At 49.0% G+C, this 16,535-nt stretch overlaps 1 protein-coding gene across 3 annotated transcripts in view; it reads left to right on the top strand.

Moving 5' to 3' along the window:
* CLSTN2 (calsyntenin 2) overlaps positions 1 to 16,535 on the top strand; it is a 670,874-nt gene that overhangs the window by 638,656 nt on the left and 15,683 nt on the right. For 2 of the 3 annotated variants that reach the window (XM_066350511.1, XM_066350513.1), the window contains exons 10-12: positions 2,615 to 2,781; positions 9,984 to 10,132; positions 12,806 to 13,023. In XM_066350511.1, the coding sequence (XP_066206608.1) occupies positions 2,615 to 2,781; positions 9,984 to 10,132; positions 12,806 to 13,023 (534 nt within the window). The remainder of the gene's footprint in view (positions 1 to 2,614; positions 2,782 to 9,983; positions 10,133 to 12,805; positions 13,024 to 16,535) is intronic. The other variant, XM_066350512.1, reaches the window with a different exon arrangement.

Below are 16,535 nucleotides of genomic sequence, written 5' to 3'. Positions count from 1 at the left end.
CCCAAATACCTGTCCAGTATTGTCTTCATTATAAGGACTAATGCATGAGTGCTCTCTGACATCTAAGAGGCAGACTTAAACAAATATATCCTAGCGGTGTGCCAAGAGTGGCAAGAAGAAGCCTGCGGTGGCTCAAGGAAAGACAAGATATAGGCGTTTGCAGAAGGCCCAACTGCAAGAAGCTTATAGCTTGGTGGTTCTTAACTTTGACTTCATGTTTGACTCACCTGAGGAGCCCTACACCAATTAGTCTCAGCCTCTGGCGGTGGGACTCAGCACCAGAACCTGTTTGATTTTCTAAAGATCCCCAGATAATTAAGATATTCAGTCAAGGTTGAGAACCACCTTTACAAGTGATTGAAGACGTAAAACACAAATAAACCAGTAACTAGCAATGCCAGGTTGTGAGGGCTATACTGAAATGAACTTAGTGTTCTAGAGCTCAGGGTGCTGAGGGAGAGGAGAAGGCACAGTGGGCAGGGGCTGAGGGCAGGGGGAGGCACAGTGGGCAGGGGCTGAGGGCAGGGGGAGAGGGCACAGTGGGCAGGGGCTGAGGGCAGAGGGAGAGGGCACAGTGGGCAGGGGCTGAGGGCAGAGGGAGAGGGCACAGTGGGCAGGGGCTGAGGGCGGGGAGAGGGCACAGTGGGCAGGGGCTGAGGGCAGGGGGAGGGCACAGTGGGCAGGGGCTGAGGGCAGAGGGAGAGGGCACAGTGGGCAGGGGCTGAGGGCAGGGGGAGGCACAGTGGGCAGGGGCTGAGGGCAGAGGGAGAGGGCACAGTGGGCAGGGGCTGAGGGCAGGGGGAGGGCACAGTGGGCAGGGGCTGAGGGCAGAGGGAGAGGGCACAGTGGGCAGGGGCTGAGGGCGGGGAGAGGGCACAGTGGGCAGGGGCTGAGGGCAGGGGGAGGGCACAGTGGGCAGGGGCTGAGGGCAGGGGGAGGCACAGTGGGCAGGGGCTCATGAAAGGTTTCTGTGAGCAGCAAGGGACAGAGGGCTTAAGGGGCCTCAAAGGACCAGTGGATTTGCCACCCTGAGCAGTTTGGAGGTGGTTTCTCAATGTGAAGAGGAACAGGTGTTGAGCTAAGTAAGGTCTATGTGCAAACACAGAGGGTATATCAGTTCAGACTCAATTAGGAGAGAGAAACCTTACACAGTAATCTGAGCAGGAAATGGAAAGAATTATTCACTGTAACATAGGATTGGAATAATGAAGGATTGGCTACTAAGAAGTAGAACTCTAAACACTCTAGGAATCCAGGTGTCAGGAGCACCATTAAGCCAGAGCTGAGAGAGGGTGCCCAAGGCAGACGCCTCTGCCCCCTCCCTCGAGGCTGAGACCAGACTTGGCTGACATGGCGGCATGGCTCGCTGAAGGGCAGAGAGGTCACTGTGGTGTCAGGCAGAACTTTTCACAGATCTGCTCTCTGGGTTGTTGGGACAGTTCTTCACAGGCAGGTGTCTTACTGGAGGACACTGTGCTGGGGGAAGTGCTGGCCCCGGACTGCAGGAGCCGAGGGGCACGGGGCAAGCTGCAGGACCTGCTGGAGAGCACAGGAGAACCAGAAGGGGAACGAAACCCACAGGGGTCCCCGCCAAGCAAGCAGAGGGCTCAGGGAGCTTACAAAACTCTCCCAGGGAATTAGCACAGCTAATGTCTGACCCCAGTGCCTCTTTCCTATGCTCTGCTTCTTCTCCGAACAGTGAAGGTGCCAGATCAAGACTACACGTGTCGGTGAAGGCCGCCCAGAGACGGAGGGGGTCTGTGCTCAGGGCCGTCAGTGTGGCAGGCCTCCCCCTGGAGGCCCAACTTGGAAAACCATGGAGAAATTATGAGGAGGTTACTTGCAGGCCGGCTTTGCAACACAAGCCACATTGAACAATTTCCCATGCTGAAGAGTGGACCCCAGCTCAGACTGGACTCCACTTAGTCAGCAGAGAACTTTAGAAAGCAGGAATAAGCCATGAAAAGAACGTCAGAGGACGAACAGACTCATGGATGTCCTTATAAGCCAAAGAACCTGAATTTGAGCTGATGAGACGTCAATGGATTTCAAGAGAGCCAGCGCCCATGGACGTAAGGTTTCTGGGATCCCCCAAAGGCCTGCCAGCCTCTTAGTGGAACATAGGGAAACAAATTCCGGCTTTGGAGTCAGACAGGCCAGGGCCAGAGTACAAGCTTTGGTGTTTAGCTGTGTCCTGGGGCAAGTTCCTCAACCTTTCGAGTCTCAGGAGTCAGTTGGAAACAATGATACCATCTTTGTAGGTTTGCTCAGGTCAAGTTCCCAGCACACAGCCTGGCACATGGCAGGCTTTTAATCAATGGCCTCTTTCTTCCTGCCATTTTTACTTTGTAGGGCCTTCCTGTCTTCTAAGAAAGCTTATGTCTCTGAAAGTAACTATTTTCAAATTCAGAAATTCCAGGACTCCCATATCAAGTACAGCTGAGAGTGCCAAGGTACCGGTGGCATAACATCCTCCTGTGGAGAATCCGGCCACCAGGCTCACCACCATGAAGACACAGTCACTGTGTCCTTGGGCCCATGGCCAGGCGGTGCCTTGACGTGGTGTTCCGAGCCGGTCTCACAGGGCAGGTAACAGAGCTTCCTTATCCTTTAGGCGGAGAGGTCACCAAGCCGCGGTTTGCCCAGTTCTTCCATGGCAGCCTGGCCAGTCTCACCATCCGCCCTGGAAAGATGGAGAGTCAGAAGGTGATTTCCTGCCTGCAGGCCTGCAAGGAAGGGCTGGATATTAATTCCCTGGAAAGCCTCGGCCAGGGAATAAAGGTAAGGAAGGAGCCGGCATCACCCCCAATGAGATTTGTGAGGAGGAGTCTGCCCAGGGCCAGTGCACTCCAGAAATGGAGTCCTCTCCTGTCCGGTTGCACAGAGGTGAAGTCACAGCCAAGGTGCTGCCACAAGGGGAGATTAGTGACTGTGACTGCATGATGGACTGTGACTCCTGCTGCCATCTCCTGAAATTCCTAGAGGAAGCCCTTGTGAATGGATAAACAGTTCACTCCCCCAAAGCAGGCCCGTGCTCAATGTCTATTGGGAAGGAGATGTTATATTTCACTTGTTGGTGGGTTGCTTGCTTGCTTTGTTGTTTATTTCCCTGAGGAACTGAAGCAGCATGCAAGAATACACTCAAAGATATTTTTAAAAATAACATGTTTAGACCATGTAAGATACAAATTAGAAAGGAAGGCCCTTCCCGGTGGGGTGGAATTAGAAAGCAGATGTGGAGGTCACTGGGAGAATGGAAGGGCATGAAAAACTAAGTCAGTTTAAAAAGTAACCAAGTACAGCCATGCAGCTCCTCTATCAGCTTTCTGAAACAATTTGCAACACAGGCAAGGAAAACAGGATTTGTAAGTAGTGGGGACAAAGGGTCTGAACCTTCCCCTCACAGCCCCTCCCCTCCCGGAGACACGAGGTGCAGGTAGGGATCAGCAGACAAAGGGATCAGGCACCTTTCACATGAAGGCTGTAAAAGGTATATAAGACTCAAGAAAGCCACCCTCAGGGAGCTCCTGTCTCGGTGCCTATTGGGGCACCCTGAGCCACTCCGTCGGCTAATAAATCCTCTTCCTCTAGCTTCTTCCTCCAGCACATTGTCTGAGCGTCTTTGTCCTCCGGGAATCACTTCCTTTGTTCCTGAAACAGCTGGGTTTCTCTTTGTTTAGTTGAGGCGTCGGCTGGGCTCTGAGCAATCTCTGGCTAGGAAAGGAAATGTAAACATTCACAATTTTTATCATGCACGCAAAATAAAAACATTCGAATAATCCAAGAGAACCAAAGCTGCATGCTGACAAAAGCGCCTCCTGAGAGGTCAGGATGTGGCCCCCTGTGCCTTGGCCTGTGCCTCCCTGACAGGCAGGGGTGGTTCCGGCCTCACCTGGATCTCAGGAGCACCTGCCAGCAGGAGGCCCCTGGGATCCTGAGCAAGGAGCAGGATAAACATCATGGTAGCCCCCACTTGATCATAGGGAGCCCATCAGAGCAGGCAGCCCTGTGGCCTCCTCTCCGGAAGCAGGTGACCGTCCCTCTGCATAGGGCAGCCCCCTGAGGCCCAGCCGCTCTGAAGTTTCCCTGCTTAGGCATTTCCGAGGAGGGTGTGAGCAGAGCAGAGGTTCCCCAGCCCACTTCCCATCCCCGCCCAGCGCTGCCTGTGGAGCTCCACCCTGTGTCCCATGTCCCCCCCCTCCTTCCCTGAGCCTGCTTCTCCTAGACAGGTGGCCGCCCTCCAGCAGAGAGCCCTCTTATTTAAGCTGCAGGTGGGGCTTGGGCAACTGTCCTGTGTGATAACTGGAGGGGCTGGTGAGCTAAGCACATCAAGTTTCTGTTTAAGTTATAGTAAGTCAGCAAACACCACAGACACACCCTTGTATTCTGTTCTCGGCTGGATAGAGGGATGCAAATATGAGTGTTCCAAGCTTATGGTCTTCAGGAAACTCAGTCCTGCTTCTGAGCTCCAGAACTTGGGGGAATGGCAGTTAGGGGAGGCTCCCGGGAGGAGGCAAAGTCTGAGCAGTTTTTGGATGGGTAGGAACCAACCAGGGAAAAGGTAGGGAGTGGAGGAGGGGGAGAGGGCAGGGCCGTCACTCTAGGCAGTGTTAGGAGTGTACGAATTGCAGGACTAAAGATGGAAAGTGTGTCCAGAGAGGTAAGCAGAGGCCACATCATGAGGCCTTGTTAAGTATGTTTAGGTGTTAGCTTTCTATTATTCTTCTCAGCAGCAGGCAGCCATGAAGTACCCCAGGCAAGGGAGCATGATCTAGGGGGGTGTGGGATTTAGGATGCTCACCCTGGAGATCGGGTCAGAGGGGCATGATGGTAGAGCACAGACAGGGCAAGGCAAGAATGGCTTTCCAGAGCATTGATTAATGTGCATTAAATACATACACGACGCACATACAGGTGCTTCAATAGCTAGTCACCTGTCATTGAAGAACACTCACAGTGGAAAGGCAGTCTGTTCTACCACAACTGGTCCAGCAAGCCCCATGGCACATTTTACACAGCCTCACATACAGAGCCTAGGGTTTGATCCTTGTTGCTGTTGTTTCCTTAGTGTTTTGTCAAGCTAGTGATACAGAAATCCATCTTCCAACCCTTCGTCTCTGTCTGATTCTGGATTTTCTCCCTGACCCGAGCGGGTCTTCTCTGCTCCACAGATTCACAGTTTCAGGACTCCAAGCACGACAAAACAAATGAACCAAAGATGCTGAACTTAAAAACCACACATCCTTAGACTTATAAGTTGAGAAGCATCACAATTTCTATGCTGTAGAGCAGTCATAGCCTGTGAAAGAGGAGGTGCTAAACTAAGTGACACAGAACGCTGTGGGGGTGAGGGGGAAAGACTGGTTTGACTGGCAGGATGCCCCCTGTCACCAACAGTCTGTTCAAAGGATCCTTTACACCCTAGGGCTCAGCTAGCAAGAACTGGAGCACTGTGTGAGAAGTTAATGATAAGACACAATTTAGTGCGCCCACTGGGGCTATTTCAAGTTCATTATCTGTACTCCTCACAACAAATTAAACAGTGTGACCCTATTTCAGAAATAAAGAGATTGGGGCTCAGGGACTAGTCCAAACTCGGATTAGAAGGCATTCTTAAAATTATTAAAACTTCCTGCCTTACCTGCCTGCTCTTCCTCCATTTATCCTTCATTTTGTTTCTGAATATTGACTGTTACTGTCTGTATGGGTTCCTGGTCCCCTGCCTCCTCTCTGGTTATTTGAAAGAAATGAAATTCTCCTGCGATTAAGAAAACTTCCTGTCTTCTCACAGGGCCCAGCTCGGTTTTCCCTTAGATCGTTCCTGTTTCTGAGTATCTCTCTAGCATGTCTGGGGGCATTAACTGGTGGGGTGGTTGCTGTCTTGTGGAAGACAAGACACTGTGGAATAGCCGCCTTCCCGAGGAATACCCTGTTCTGAGTCCCATAGCATGACCCCCGCAAATCCGTCACCCGCACGGTGTGGAGGAGTATAGGAAAGAGCGGGAACTTTAAAACAAAACAATGCTTAGTTCACACACGGCGTAGACATTTACTAGCTGGGTGGTCTTGGGCAAGGTACTTCTGTCCTTTAAGCCCTACTTCCCTCAGGTAAGAATGGACTTAGTGTTTTGCAGTGATTTGTAAGAATTGAATTTTATGTATATCTTTATATATATTATATTTGTATATTAGATTTAGTAAAGATAGATGAGAAATAGATATAGACACAGATATAGACATGGACATAGATATAAATACAGGTATAAATCTCCCTTATCAAACCTAATTTCCTTCTCCAGCTGGGTTGGCCTTGCACTTGGCGTTGCTGCTGTCCCTGCTTCTTTTGAAAAGCAAGCCTGGGTGACAGCCGTCACAGAGAAGCCTCTAACGTGGCAAATTTTCCGGCCCAGCCCAAGGGAATGGCAAGGCCAGCCTGCCTCAAAGAGTGGGCCAGGGCTTTGAGCAGGAATTTCACCCAGGTCCCAGCCTGCAAGTGGCTGGTGACACAGGCCAACCTTCAGAGCTGACCACTCTGCAAGGCCTTCTCTCTAGCAGTTTCTAGGCTTAAAGAAAGGAACCACTGTGGCTAGAGCATAAGTTTCCCAGAAGACAGTGAATGCTGTCATCCTTTGCTGGGTCCCAGGAAGCCACCACTTGCCCCTGTGGTAATGCCAGTATCACCCTATGTCCCACACAACCAGAGACCAGCCCTCAGTCATGCCACAGGGCTATAAACACTATAGTTTAAAACAGAAGAAACTTATTTAATAGAAGGTTTTACTGATCCCGCAAGAACTATGTTGATGGCTAGGCCCTGTGGCAGTCCTTGGGATGTGCTGGCAACCAGACCAGGGTGTAAACTGAAGATCCAACACATGCCCTAACCTGTCTTCTCCCGAGGTGGTGCAGTGGGAAGGGGCCCTCTGATGATTGCCACGGGCTGATGGCGATCCACCCCTCTGGAAGAACTGCTTGATTTTTCTGTTCAGCTCTGATGCGGGGCTCAGAGATTGGCATCCTCTGCAGGGGTCATCACCTTGTCTCATGCTTGTCATGTGCTAGACCCCGAGTTGTCGCTGAGAAAAGTCAGAAGACCCTGCCCTCAAGGTGCCCACAGTCTGCTGGGGGTGGCAGACAGACAGGGAGACACACAGCAACAGCGCCTCAAAACTGCTATCGCTGGGAAGGTGATGGGGTAGAAAACTCTCTGGGAACCTAAGTGGTGTTTTTAGAAGAATGACCTTGAATCTGCTCAAGTCTGAATCAGGTGATTTGTAACCACTCAGAACTACATAGAATGACTCGCCGGAGCATGGAAGCTAGTGGATCACCCAGTGCAGGAGAGAAGCCAGCCAGAGGCTGAGGGCAGTGTCACCTGCGTATTCCAGGGCGCTCCTGCACCCGGCACAGGGAGTGCTGCTTGTGACCAGACACCACAGCTGGACGGGACCTACGCAGGGCTTTCAGGACAGGAGGGAACTGGCTCGAGGGGGAAGGTGAGCAGTGAAGGCAGGGGGGCCAGCACAGGCAAAGACGCAGCGCAGAAATAATTACAATATTGAGAATTACGATCAAAGCTACCATCAATTGACACTTTATATACATTATCTCATTTAAGCCCCAGGCAGGTAGAGATTAATGTCCTCATTATTTTAAATGAGGAAATAAAGTCCAGAAAGGAGAAGTATATTGTCTGAAGGTGTACTCCGTAGTTTGTGTAGGAACTGGGGGCTGGCGTCCACAAAGTTCATCGTCTTTCAGGGATGCCCTATGCCAGGAGTCCCCAAACTTTTTTCACAGGGGGCCAGTTCACTGTGCCTCAGACCGTTGGAGGGCCGGACTATAAAAAAACTATGAAAAAATCCCTATGCACACTGCACCCCTATGCACACTACATATAAGATATGTATATACCTCTTTGATCTAGCAATTTCACTTGTAGGGAAACTCTACAGATATATATACATACCTATGAACTGTTATTTGTGCAAGACTATTCATTATGGCATTATTAGAAAAAGATTGGAAAACAACTCAAATGTTCATATTAGAAGACTGATTTAAAAAATTAATTTATTTAATACTAAATGAAAGTGAAGAATTAAATAAATATTAAATAATATAAATAATTATTTAATATCAAATAAGGAAGCTTATTATGTGCTAATACAGAAACAGCTCCAAGATATGAGCTAAATGAAAAAGCAAAGATATAGTATAGTATGTAAAAAAGTTACCTTTAGTGTAAGAAAGGAGAATAGGAAATCTATAGGCATTGATTATATGACCATAAGTATACTTAAGTATAACTGTCAGGGTAGGTGAGATGATGATGCAGTAACAGATGCCTTACAATTTTCAGTGGCTTCTATAACAGCTCTAATGTCTCACAGTGAGAGTGTCACGAAGCGGAGCTGCAGCTCACGGCACTCTCACTGCGACCGGGCTGATGGACCAGGTACTAAGGGAACTCTGCGGGTTTCATGGCAGAGGGAAAGCGACACAGCAAACGTGAACTGGCTGTTAAAGCTTCCACATGGGTGTCAACCAAACAATACTCTGCCCACATTTCGTTGGCCAAGCAAGTCACCTGACCACTGCGGAGTGCAATAGGGCAAAAATGTATGGCCAGCAGGGAAGGGTACCATACCTAAGTGGTTTTCAACCTTATCACCCTTAGAGATTGGTGAAAATAGGAGAATTATTTCAGGGACCGCTAAGGCAGAAATCACCCTGTTATTGAATTCATCTAAGATCATTGGGTCTATAATAGTCACACAACATCAGTGTGGTTAACTCTTTCATGGACCAGCATGAAATTTCTGGCAGACTGGTTCACAGACTACTGATTGAAAAGCACTGTAATCACATGATAAAGCCTGTTGACAGTAAGACAGGCATGTATAAGCCACTTGTCAGGAGGAGAAGCAACTAATTATGAACAATAATGCAATTTGTCTGTAAGGAGTTAGTATAACAGTGATGAACTCTGGGATGGGGTTGGAGAAGGTGGGTGGATAGGAGATAGAAATGAGATGGATACTTCCACTTAGCATATATAAAAATATATACATTTGAACAATATGCTATATTATCTATTCAAAAAATAAATAATTATTGCCAAGTAGGCACAGAAAAATTTATTCATGTGTCCCTCTTTCCTGTCACATGAGCATTGGATACATTATCTAAATCTATAGATATGTGCCGGACATCTTGTTTATAGTAGTTTCTAATAATTCTTGATCAGAAGTATGTCAAGCTCGCTAACTTAAACCAGAATGAAAGCCATTCTTTCCATGTTCCATTGAAAGAAGAGTAGCTGGTTGAAGGGGTACATGGAGAAGCAGAAGTTTGAATCTTGTTTACCTAGTTAGAGGACCCACACGGCTCAGTGAGAAAGACCGTAGCCCTGGACCTTCACCAGGTGTGGAATACCAGGGACTCAGAACGGACTGAATAGATAACAAACCTAGGGCAATTGGCAGATGTGTATGTACACAGCAAATGAGTAAAACTCATAGGAATCCAGAGTTTGGTACCAAGCAAGCAAGCAACACCAAGGAAAGCCATTAACTAAAAAAAAAAAAGAGCTTGAAGGTTGGAGCTAAGATGGTGGGGCATGGGTCCAGAAGTGGAATGAAGGGTGAATTGAAGGGCAGATCAAGGCCAAAGACAAGAACAGTGAAAGGACCCAAAGCGCCAAGTTTCTAGTCAGGACCCCAAAGTAGCACAGAGCATGGACCACCCATGAAGGACTGAACGTCAAGAGCACTGTGACTGAGATTTCAGAATTCCATCCTGTGGGTGTTTATAATCTGTGGGGCCTTAGCAGGGAGGGTCCTGCAGCCCACCAAGCAGGTAATAGGCAGATGCTTTGAGATGCCTCCACAGCCTTCTCCTGGAGGTGGAAGGGGTGTCCATGGGCCTGGGTACATTGCATTGTCGGTCCTTCTCTCCTGTGACACCCTGCTGTTTTCCAGTATCACTTCAACCCTTCACAGTCCACCCTGGTGATGGAAGGTGACGACATCGGGAACATCAACCGGGCCCTGCAGAAGGTCTCCTATATCAACTCCAGGCAGTTCCCGACCGCGGGTGTGCGGCGCCTCAGAGTCTCTTCCAAAGTCCAGTGAGTGTCTGCCAGTCAGCCTGGGTGCTGCTGAGTCCCGGGGCTGCTCTCCGGGGGTGCTCCCCTTGCAAAACAGGATTCGCCTCTCTCCAGCTGCTCCCAGCGTCTCTGCTGCCCCTATGAGGATTCCCCTTAGATCTTTACTCTCCTGTTTGCTTCTTAAAGAAAGTATTCTATTGTTTTGCCAACTCAAACCCACTGTCTCTGTTTTCTTCTGTACCTGATTTAGTGCCGAGAAGGCACTGCATTCTGTACGTTCTCAGAGAGCTGGGTTTCAAGTGCTGTGAGATAAGGGTACAATGCCTGGTGCATATAGGTGCTTGACCGTGTTGATTAATTACATTAACTAACTCAGTCTTGTAGAGCTCCTAAATACTGTGAGTGTGCAAGGGAAAGGCTGAAGGCATGCTTCTTGTCCCTAGGAGCAGAGTTAAAATAAGGAGATAAGCCCTGGCTGGTTGGCTCAGTGGTAGGGTGTCGGGCTGGTGTGTGAAAGCCCTCGGTTCGATTTTTGGCCAGGGAACACAGGAGAAGCACCCATCTGCTTCTCCATCCTTCCACCTCTCTCCTTTCTCTCTATCTCTCTCTCTCTTCCCCTCCCACAGCCAAGGTTCCATTGGAGCAAAGTTGGCCCGGGTGCTGAGGATGGCTCTGTGACCTCTGCCTCCGGCACTAGAATGGCTCTGGTTGCAGCAGTGCAACGTCTCAGATGGACTGAGCATCGCCCCCTAGTGGGCATGCCGGGTAGATCCCGGTCGAGCACATACAGGAGTCTGTCTGTCTGCCACCCCCAGGTTCTTACCTTGGAAAAATACCAAAAAAAAAAAAAAAAATGAGATAAGACTATTACTGAAGCCTGTGGATAACTCCCTTACTGGCTTATTAAATCATTTCTCAGCCACAGCGGCTGCCATTGACAGCTAGGAAGTGGACCCCAGAAAACCTCCTGGGAGGTGGTGGGATATCACTTTGTATCCGGAGCCAGGAGAAGGACCCGAAAAGATAGGGACAAGGGTGGGAAATAATGACGGCCCGTTGCTGGGGCCTGGCCCACAGGCAGCAGTTACGTTCAACAGTTCTTTCAATGGAGCAGCTCTCCCGTCCACTCTAAAGGCCCTCCCTGGAGGCCTGGGGTAGGGAGCAGGCGCCTTCAGGTCAGCATCACATTGCAGTGAAGAAGAGGGACCAGACTGGCCAGTCTCCAGCTCTGGGGCCAGGCTTCCATAAACTGGCTTCAGGAGGAGTGTCCACTGTAGCATATGGGGTTGGTGCAGCAAAGGCCAAAGAAAACCAGGGACAGGAGCACACCACAGTCCCACACCTCACCCACCCAGAGAAGAGCGAGTACTCAGCATGGGATCCACCCAGCCTCCCCTTTCCTCGGGAACTTTCCCAAGGGATGCAGGAGGATGGCTGCCACCCAGTGTACCCAGAGCATGCAGCTGGACCCTGGGGTTCTCCACTGTAGTCTAAGTCTTGGCTTAGATCAGTGGTCCCCAACTCCCAGGGCTGTGGACCAGTACCGGTCCATGGGCCATTTGGTACCTGTCCGCAGAGAAAGAATAAATAACTTACATTATTTCCGTTTTATTTATATTTAAGTCTGAATGATGTTTTATTTTTTAAAAATGGCCAGATTCCCTCTGTTACATCCGTCTAAGACTCACTTTTGACACTTGTCTCGGTCACGTGATACATTTATCCATCCCACCCTAAAGGCCGGTACGTGAAAATATTTTCTGACATTAAACCGGTCCGTGGCCCAAAAAAAGGTTGGGTACCACTGGCCTAGATGACCAGCAGAGAGTGCCAATGACGTGCATGCCTGGTGAGGTCTCAGGTAAGTATCACGTCCGTCAACATTTACTGAGCTCCAACCAGGATGCAGGCTCTGGGGCAGCTTCTTTCCTATAAGTTGTCGCATTTAATCCTTGCGACAGTGAATTACCCACTGTCGCAAGGATTAAATGCGACAACTCATAGGAAAGAAGCCGCCTTATTATAAGGTAATTCATTATTGTCATTCCTATTCTATAGATGAAGAAACTGAGGTTCATGGGAGTCAAGTATCTTGCCCGGAGCCACCCAGCCCAGGAGTGGCAGATCCAGGCCATGGACCCTTGTCTGTCTAATTTCCTGGGCTTTGCTCTGTCATCACACCTTCTGCTGCCTGGATTTTTTGTGTCAGTGTATCGGAGAAAGAGAGCATGACTACAGTAACACTCTGCTGGCATACCTGACACAGGCACACTTGTGTGACTTCCTCATAGAGAGGTCACATCCCGGTGGTGGCAGGAGAGTTCAGCCCTGTGGCCTCACAGAGTAAGGTGGCTGTACTGACCAGTTAGACAACAATTTGCTTGCCAAATCCTAATGCACAAAACAAGCAGTTGCTATCTAATTAACACTGCCATTGATTACTTTGTTAAAGGATGATTAAAGGTTTAATGGTTACTTGTTGCTGGTATAGAAAATTCCCATTTCTCCTAGGAGCCAATCTTTGTAAGTCCCTAGATTGCTAGTCATTTCGACTACAATGTATCTTTAAACTTAAATGTCTATTGACATCTTGGAGACTCTTCGGCAATTAGGATGCTTTGTCAAGAACTAGAGGTGGCAGTAGGAGTCCTTGTCTGCGGCCGCATGATGGATGGTTGGCTGTGCACTCTCCAGGTGCTTTGGAGAAGACGTGTGCATCAGCATCCCCGACGTGGATGCCTACGTGATGGTGTTGCAGGCCATCGAGCCCCAGATCACCCTCCGTGGCACGGACCGCTTCTGGAGACCCACCGCCCAATTCGAAACTGCCAGAGGGGTGATCCTCTTCCCCGACATCAAGATTGTGAGCACCTTTACCAGAGCCGACGCCCCAGGTGACTTGAAGATCACAGGTACAGGGGCATCCTGGGTTGTAGGCAGCAGGCTTATGTCCTCACAACCATGTCAAATCATAGTTCAGGACAACAGTATCCATCGTTCCCAATAGCGAGATATTTACAAGAGCAAAAACAAACAAACCGACCCAGAAACAGCACAGATAAGGAACAGGAGGGGAATGAATGGCTCAGCACATCATGGTTCCCCCGTGTAAGTGCTGTGATGTTGGAGGAAAGGCATTTATACTACACGGTAAGTGACAAAAAGCAAGATGCAAATTATAGAGTATCTACATGTAGACTGATCTCAGCCACGTCAAGAAAAACATACTCGGGCAAATGCCAGAAAGAAAGCACGCCTTATTCTAACAATGATGTGCTCTGAGGAGCCTAAAAGCCAGTCTGTTTCTGCAACTGAAAAATGTTCTATAGCGAGTATGATTATTTCAGTAATGAGAGGAAAACCTAAAGAAGCAGCACAGAGAATAAACATAACTACATCCCAACATATTCACAGTAAGAGACTTGTTCGGCAATACTCTAAGCCAGTGGTAGTCAACCTGGTCCCTCCCGCCCACTAGTGGGCGTTCCAGCTTTCATGGTGGGCAGTAGCGGAGCAACCAAAGTGTAAATGAAAAGATTTAACTATAGTAAGTTGTTTTATAAAGATTTATTCTGCCAAACTTAGTGAAAATCTGACATAAAGTACTTGGTTAATAATTATTGTTATATGCTTTAACTTGCTGTAACTCTGCTTTATAAATTTTATAAAGTAAAGTTACTTCCCTACTTTATAAATCACCATTACTGTGGAACCGGTGGGCGGTTAGAAAATTTTACTACTAACAGAGACACAGAAGTGGGCGGTAGGTATGAAAAGGTTGACTGCTCTAGGCTCCTGGGGAACTTTCCTGTTGTTCTTTCCAGCAGTTTCATTATTGGGAGGGCTGTTCAGCGAGAGGGGAGGAGATTGGAATGGTCTGCCAGCAAGGAACACGCAGTGGCACTGACGGCTGCAGCACATGCCCGTCTTGAGGGAGGTGGAGAGAGGCAGGGAAAAGAAGGAAGGCAGGCAGGGCGGGAGAGAAGCCTGGGACTCAGATCTAAGGGAAACACCTGTTTGAGAACTGTCCGTTGCTGTCTCCTCCAGGAGAATGTTTTCAATTCTCCGTCTTCCTCCCCAACATCAGCGGCTAATGATGTGCTGGTGTCAGTGGGCCTGAGTCCCTGAGGAGCTGCTTCTGAAGTAACCTAATTACCCACTGCCTTAAACCACGCTGGTCCCTAGCCAACGGGAGGGTGCCCGTGAAGCAGCCCTTCTTAGCTTACAAAATAGTTGGTGTTTACTGCATATCTAGGCAGGGCAGTTTCCTAGTATACCCCGAGCTGCATTTAGGTGTTGTGATATTCCCACAATATCACAATATTGCCCTTCTTTGTGGCTAAAATCAGAAAAAGGGCCTCCGATCTCAGTGGTCAGAGGCCATAACGGAGAGTGGCAGAATTTGCTAGGCCTGACAATGACCCACAGGCAGTGCAGGGAAGAGCAATGATCTGGGTCCCTGTCTTACCTTCTACTGATGAGATGCGCACAGAGCACAGGGCCAAGTGCCTGAGATCCGCTTCTAGGACTTTTAAAATTTTACTCTCACTATTGTTAGAATAACCATTATTAAGGGTACCTTAAACAAACAGGGTAACGGCATTTGTCACCAAGCCTGAAGGGCCCACTCCAGCATCATCCTCTGTCCCAGTGACCCACTCTTTGTGCTGTTTCAGTGCAGAGGATGGGCGAGCCCAGCACGCACGGCCCTCCCTCACGCGCACGGCCCTCCCACGGCCCTCCCTCACGCGCACGGCCCTCCCTCACGCGCACGGCCCTCCCACGGCCCTCCCTCACGCGCACGGCCCTCCCTCACACGCACGGCCCTCCCACGGCCCTCCCTCACGCGCACGGCCCTCCCTCACGCGCACGGCCCTCCCTCACGCGCACGGCCCTCCCTCACGCGCGTCTGTGTTAGCTCAGTTTGCTCTTACCCTCCCCTCCGCTGGAAGGTTCCTCTCCCCGCCATCCTCGTTACTACTGCCGAAGTCCCTACCCTCCCACCTCCTCCAGAAGGCTTCCCCCACCACCTCACTCACCCCCAGCCTGGGTCAGGTCTCCTGCATTTACGCCCCAAGAGTGCCACCCTCCAGCACACAGCTTTGCTCTCTGATCACTAAATGCCACCAGAAGCTCCATGAGGTCTCAGCCGTGATGATTCACCTCGCAGTCCCTGAGCCCAGCATAGTCCCTTCAGCACAGTGGGAATCAAGGGACGTGCAAAGGAAGATGCCACCCACAATGCAAGCACAAGGGAACAATGAGAAAAGGGCCCCCTGTGTAGGAAGAGCTATCAGTGGGCCACAGTGGGAAGTAGGAGCATGATGCCCTAACCCGACCCCACAGAAGCTGGCAAAAAAAAAAAGCGTGGAAACCATGAGAAGACCATTTGAAAGAGAGGCACACATACACCATTGTCAATGATAGACCTGTCTTAAATGTATACTAATGTGCTTTTAGATTTTGCCAATGACACGTGAAGCTATTGAGATTGGCAAGCATTTAAAAATTAAGCCTATGAAAGTATTTATAATAATACATAGCTAGAGAGCAAAAAATATTTTTGTCGCTAAAAAATTAAAATACAAAATTCTCTCGTCTTCAGCGAATCCTTTATAATTTCTATTTTTATAAATGTTTTATAATGCACAAAATGCTAGTCTTCTTTATAAATAAATAAATATACTTATTCCAGTGATCTCGGTTCACAAATTTTCCAATAACAGGCTGCAAGATCAAAAACACTGGGAGACTATTGGCCCAGAGGTGAAGATTTTACAAACTGTAGAATCAGAATGTCATGGTTTCTACTTTAGCTCCTCCCCTACTATCTGTGTCCTGGGCAAGCCACTCCACCCCTTTGACCTTCCCATCAGTAAAATGGGATCATAACAGTCCTCTAATGTCTGTCTGTTAGGATTTTATTTGCACAGAGCCTGGTGCATCTCAGTCACTCCATCAATACCAGTCACTTTTAAGGTGAGATTTTAAGTTAGTACTGCCAACCTGCCCAGAATTCCAGTACTTATACATTCTTTTGGGAAATTTAGGGTCCCCCCCCAAAGTCAGCCAGGGGCCAATTTACTTACATATTTAACTATATTAACCATGCAGCTCTATTTGAGCCATGTATAGTAATACTGCTCCATGCCGGGGCTTGGCTGGGATACTGAGGACTTGGTAATAAAGACTGCTTCTGCCCATGAGAACCTCTGAGTCTACCAGGAGCAATAGATACACACCATGATTGCGTGGAGAAAGCCACAAAAGCATGGTTGGGGGACACTTATCTCTGGCCTCAAATAAGAGCTCTTGCTTATTGAGCACCTACTATGTGCCAGGCACCATTTCAATTCTCTCAAAAACCCTTGCCCTCTTTACAGATGAGGAAATTGAAAGGTAGGTAGTTTCTCCAACACTGAAT

Source organism: Saccopteryx leptura, chromosome 10, assembly GCF_036850995.1.
Source record: "Saccopteryx leptura isolate mSacLep1 chromosome 10, mSacLep1_pri_phased_curated, whole genome shotgun sequence".
NCBI classification, from domain to species: Eukaryota; Metazoa; Chordata; class Mammalia; order Chiroptera; family Emballonuridae; genus Saccopteryx; species Saccopteryx leptura.
The sequence above is the reverse complement of the archived record's forward strand: the minus strand, read 5'-3'. Positions and strand labels throughout refer to the sequence as shown.